This window comes from Solanum verrucosum, unplaced genomic scaffold (genome assembly GCF_900185275.1).
Source record: "Solanum verrucosum unplaced genomic scaffold, falcon-dt-bn FXZP01000176.1, whole genome shotgun sequence".
NCBI classification, from domain to species: Eukaryota; Viridiplantae; Streptophyta; class Magnoliopsida; order Solanales; family Solanaceae; genus Solanum; species Solanum verrucosum.
The window spans coordinates 3,318,274-3,324,431 of record NW_026020412.1 but is presented as its reverse complement, the minus strand read 5'-3'; the positions used below and the strand labels follow the sequence as shown (position 1 = coordinate 3,324,431).

The window sequence follows — 6,158 nt, the reverse complement described above, 5'->3', positions numbered from 1 at the left end:
AAAATCCTTTGCAAGCATTTCTTTGAGTCATTTACCCTTGCTCCTTGAGTTAAGAGCCATGAATCTTTGTTTTACACCTGATTCAAATGGTTCAGTTATTGCTAATTTGCAAGTAAAGCCAATATTACTTGAACAGGTGAAAGAAGCACAAAAGATAGATGAGAAACTTGTAAAATTGACCAGAGAAGTTCAAAATGGGGAAAAGCTGGATTTTACATTAACAGATGATGGCATCTTATTTTATCAGAACAGGTTATGCGTCCCTAATGATGACAACTTGAGGAGAAAAATATTGAATGAAGCACATACTTCACCATATGCAATGCATCCTGGAGGTACAAATATGTACCAGACCATCAAGGAACATTATTGGTGGAATGGTATGAAGAGAGACTTTGCGGAGTTCATTTCCAAATGTTCGGTTTGTCAACAAGTAAAGGCAGAACATCAAGTCCCAATTGGGTTACTACAGCCCTTGTCGATGCCGGAATGGAAATGGGAGAGAATAACTATGGACTTTGTTTCTGGACTTCCTCGCACTCAGAGAAATCATGATGCAATATGGGTGATTGTGGACAGGTTAACCAAGAGTGCTCACTTCTTAGCAATCAGGATGGATTACTCACTTGAGCGTTTAGCCGAATTGTACATTAGTGAGATTGTAAGACTATATGGTATCCCTATGTCTATTGTATCTGACCGAGACCGAAGGTTTACATCTAGATTTTGGGGTAGCTTGCAGGAAGCTTTGGGTACTAAGCTTTGAAATTTAGCACTTCGTTCCATCCTCAAACAGACGGCCAGTCGGAAAGAGTGATACAAATTTTGGAGGATATGATTCGAGCTTGTATTATGGAGTTTAAGGGTAGTTGGGACAAAACACTTGGCTTTGATAGAATTTGCTTATAATAATAGCTACCAATCGAGTATTGGAATGCCTCCCTATGAAGCTCTATACGGAAGGAAATGTCGGACCCCTCTTTGTTGGAGTGAAGTTGGTGAAATAAAGCTTGTTGGTCCTGAAATTGTGCAACAAACAGAGGACAAGGTAAAAATTATCAAGGATCGTCTAAAGATTTCTTCGGATTGACAAAAGTCGTACGTTGATCTTAAAAGGCGTGACATTGAATATCAAGTGGGAGATAAAGTATTCTTAAAGGTGTCTCCATGGAAAAAGATTATGAGATTTGGCCAAAAAGGAAAACTTAGTCCCCGATTCATTGGACCTTATGAGATACTTGAAAGGATTGGACCAGTTGCATATAAATTAGCTTTGCCACCGGAGTTGGAGAAGTTCCACAATGTCTTTCATGTTTCTATGCTCAGAAGATATCGTTCTGATCCATCGCATGTTCTTCCAGTTGAATCTATTGAGGTTAATCCTGACTTGACCTATAATGAAGAACCTATCCGGATTGAAGCTCGAGAAGTAAAGCAACTTAGAAACAAGAGAATTTCTTTAGTAAAGGTTCTTTGGAGGAACCATTCTGGAAAGGAAGCTACCTAGGAAAGAGAAGAAGACATGAGGACCCAGTATCCGCACTTGTTCCGGGACTAGTGTAAGGTAAATTTCGAGATGAAATTCTTTAAGGAGGAGAGAATTGTAACACCCCTAAATACTAACCAAGATTCACATGTCGATTTACCATTGCTTAATTACTAGAATATGTTTTAGTCTCATTTTGGGAACTTGAAATGTTGTGATAATTGCTAACTTGCTTAACATAAATTGCGATCGTAATTTAAGGTATTGTATTAGGGTATTTTCATAATATTCTAATTAGAATTAGGTATAACTTTAAAAGGATATGAGGGATATATATATATATATATATATATATATATATATAGGTGTATATGTATGCATTTTGGGCAGCCCTTTTTGGAGACAGCTGTACAAGTGATAATCATCACTTGTGTGACTATATATATTTTCACCTCCTTGAGTTAATTCGTTTTTTTTTTCAAGTCCAAAAACCTTAGAGCCTTCTTTAATCAGTTGATCTTCAAAATTACAAAAGAAAACTAGACCCTTTTGGCTGGAATTCAAGAACACACACTTCTTGTTGGTAAGTGACAAAATCTGTTTCTGAGCTGGGTAGTGTTTGGTATTTTAAGCATATATCTTGCTCTAGAACTTAGTTTACAGTGAATAAATATGATTTGGAAAGCTAATTCATATACCTACAAGTCTTATGCTTATGTAAAACTCTGATTTAGCTGTTATTGATTCGAAATATTGGACGCAACATAGGACAAGTTCTGTCCAGATTGTGGAATTTCAAATCTTGTATGAACAATTGTTAGTGTTTGACTATATCTTGGTGTAAAAAGTATATTTTGCGGTGATTCTTGTTTTTTTGCAACCTTAAGAGATGTATATACATCTTTCATGAAGGCTATAAAGTCTAGTTTTTCCGTTTTCCTTTTCAAATCTAAGTTGCGACATGAGGTACTAGGCTGGCCAGAATCACTGTTTTGGGAGCATAGTTGTGTTTGTACAGGCTAATCTTACTTATGATGATAATCCTGTTTTACATCAATATTATTGAGCTTCTAGGGATTAAAGAAGTTACTTAATTGTATTTTAAAGGTTGTATATACTCGTGAACCAATTGAGGAGCTTGATACATTGGTTGGTCTACGGTTTGAACTCTTGAAGTTGTGTTGGACTGTTTCTTGTTAAAGCACTGAGGTTTGTGTATAAACTTGTATTTGTACTCTTTTAACTACTGGTATATCTGAAGGTTGATCTTGGTACCTTGGTTACCTCTTGTCACTTTGCATTGTCGTGTTGGTATCCTTTAAGACGTTAAAGACGCTTGGTGTAACTCGCCCACTTGTACAGATTGTTTGATCACTTGGCACTCTTGTTGGGACCTTGTCCTTCTTGTGGCTGTGACTTTATCACTATTGGCATGCCTCTTGATTCGGATCATTTGCCATCTTGACTCTGGATTTTTAGTCCGTCTTAAGAATGGAAGTTGTCCATTTTAAGTACGAACTAGAAAGCCATTTTTAATATGGTTCTTGGTTCTCTTGATTATTGGGCTTTGACCCTTCTTGATACAGGGCGTCGGCTCTTCTTGATACTTGATTGTGCTTGGTGTGAAGACATGATGTACATATTGGGCGAGCCTTGTTATTGAATCTTTTGAAAAATGGTACTATGAGCGTTCTTGACATTTGGACCTCTAAATATCGAACTTGATACTCTTGATATATTGTTTACTTGATTTATTTATTATGTTCGATTATGCTGCCCATGACTTGAGAAAGGTAGTTTTGTGAATCTGATGGCTCCGAACCTATAGTTTTACACCACTAAGCTATATGCTTAGCGATAGTTTTCTATCGTAGGGAATGATCGAGAGGAGGCATGAAGCTGGCCATTGGTGATGGAAGATCACAATTGCATATAGGCATCTATATTTTGTATAAACCTTGGGATTTGTACATGATCTATGTGGTGTATATTTACATGAAATTTTGAGGACTAATGTGATCATGTCACCATGGGTTGTAATATAAGTATGGCTCTATGTTTTGTTCTTTTGGGTGTGTAAGCCCAAGTCTTGTAATATGTTAAATTTACCACTAATTTTGAATGATTGCGTGAAGCATGAACCACCTAGTTTGGGTACTCGAAAGTTGCTAATATTCTTTTTATATCATTTTTACTAGTGTGAGGACAATATATATGCAAAAATCTCGTGAGTTATTGGCTTATATTATTATAGGCTTATATTATTTCGAAAGGGTTGTTACAATCATGTTACCCTGCCTTAAGTTCATAAATTTCTGGGTCATTTCTTTTCTCAACTCTATGGGGGAAAACCTATCCAAAAAGGTTTCCCTGAAACAATTCCAAGTAATAGGAGTTGTATTTGTACCCCTGTTCTCCTTCCACTGAGTATTCCATATATGAGCCACATCCTTTTAAGTTGGTAAGATGCTAACTCAACCTGATCATTCCCAGTTACCTGCATCACTTCAAAGATCTTCTTGATCTCATCCAAGAAATTCTGGGGATCCTCACCAGTCTGTGATCCTAAGAACTCAGGCGGACTCATCCTAACAAAGTCACAGACCCTCGCTGCTGCTGATCCACCATTTTCATTCACATGAGCTTGAACCCGCTGATTGTTCTGGTTGGCCACACTCTGAGCCAACATCTGAATGGCGTTCCTGAACTCTACATTCGACACTTCTTGATCAGGGACTGGAGGAGCTGCGTTTGCGTTCCTGGCATTTACATTACTGGTGTTAGTTCTACGAGGAGGCATGATCACTGAAACGTAGAACGTCGAGTTAGAATGGAATTTAGATCATACCTTACGCACGATAAGAGTAACAAAAAATGAAGATTACCTAAAACACTATGTAGCCTCCCCCTCATTAGATGTGGTGCACTTCACACCCATGAAAAGGACTCTACTTAGTGCGGCTTTTTAGACATCCTAGTACACTTCAACCTACTGCTTTGATACCAAGTTTGTCACGCCCCGAGCTACCCTTGAGACGCGGACACGAGACCTAAGACCACAAGGGATCCCAAGCTAACCCTGATGGCATGATCATAAGCATACTAAAGATAATAAACTGATGCATAAGCTGTAATCATAAATAAATCTGAAATGATAGGGAATACCCATATACTATAACTGAGATGAATGAAAACTGATGAGTTTAATACAAAGAAAATATTAACTCAATACTAAGTTGAATCTAACTATGTCTGAAAATAGCCTCTAACTGACTAGAAATGTTGGGACATGCCCCAGCTAGGTCTAGCAAAACTGAAACTAAAGGACTAAAAATACTTAAAAGAAACTCATGACTATTGTCCTCGGAGAATGAGGACTCACCACTAATTCTGCTGAACTGGAGATCAGGAATCGATCTAAGCGTGATCTGGATGCTGAGAACCTGAACCTACATCACGAGAAGATGTAACGCATGTATGCTTCAATACTTGAAAGGTACTGAGCATGCAGGATAGAGTAAAGTTGAAATAATATATAACTGAACAAAGCAATAAAGCAATGAAATAATCTGAACATGATATAGATACTGAATACTGAGCTAACTGAATGTAATGACCAATTTATAACATACTAAGACTGAATGCTGAATATACTTGGTCAATGCAATAGAATCTGACTGAATTGTGGGAGCTACTAATAGCCGACATAAAACCACATGAGCTAAATATGGAGTCCGATGTATACGTCTCATCAAGAGGACCCAATATACCCTGCCAGAGGTATAGAGGCATGCTGGCGTGATCGCTGAAATGATGCCCACAGAGGGGACTTACAACCTAGTGGCTAGTAGTTCTGGGACTATATGGGTACGCTGAACCCTAGTCCAACTCGATATTATGCTACTCCCAATGGATTAAGTAATGAACACATTATGACTAAATTTATGTAAGTTATTGGATAGCTCAAACTGAACATGTAAACTGAGAATGCAACAATTAAACTGATATTGATGCATTAATAACTGAGGCATGTATAACTGAATAACTGAAATATCTTACCTATAGTCAGCTGAGATGTGGCTGAACTATGGGTTTGTAATGTTTGTTATGGTGATGAATAAAATCCTGTTAGTTACCAAAAAATAAATAAATATCTAACCTAGCATGTGTAATTCAAGAACTAAAGAAATGCATAGCTAGGGTTCTGGAAATCATGCAATAAACTGAATATTAACATACTAATCTGATTTGGATCATTCTAACAGCTAGGAACCCAATAATTCTAACATTCAAGAAACCCTAGGTCTAGTCATAACAAGGGAATCAAGAAACTGACTGAAAACTAGGGACCTAATGGGTGAAAGGAACGCACTAGTGAAATCCCACATACCTGGTGACGAATTTCACGAAGAAATCCTTTGATTTCTGGGCTGGAACTGAAGAAAACTTGTTGCGTTCTTGAACTAGGGTTCTTGACTTCTTTCTCCTCTCTAGCGTTCTAATTTTCTAAGTTTTGATTAATAATTTGACTTAGGTAAGTTCTAGTTATGTTTCTAGGCTTAAACTGAGTAAAACCTCATAATTTAGGGTCTAAACGATTAGCTTAGGGGTCCAACGAAATAGGAAAAGACCAAAAGACCCCTGACTTAACTGTTGTCGCTAGTGACCGACG

At 37.5% G+C, this 6,158-nt stretch overlaps 1 protein-coding gene across 1 annotated transcript; it reads left to right on the top strand.

Moving 5' to 3' along the window:
- The first annotated feature begins 934 nt into the window (after nucleotides 1–934).
- On the top strand, nucleotides 935–1,507 carry LOC125840691 (uncharacterized). The gene is made up of 2 exons (XM_049519652.1): nucleotides 935–1,048; nucleotides 1,160–1,507. Exons 1-2 carry the CDS (start codon nucleotides 935–937, stop codon nucleotides 1,505–1,507), a joined length of 462 nt encoding a protein of 153 aa, XP_049375609.1.
- The last annotated feature ends 4,651 nt before the right edge of the window (nucleotides 1,508–6,158 follow it).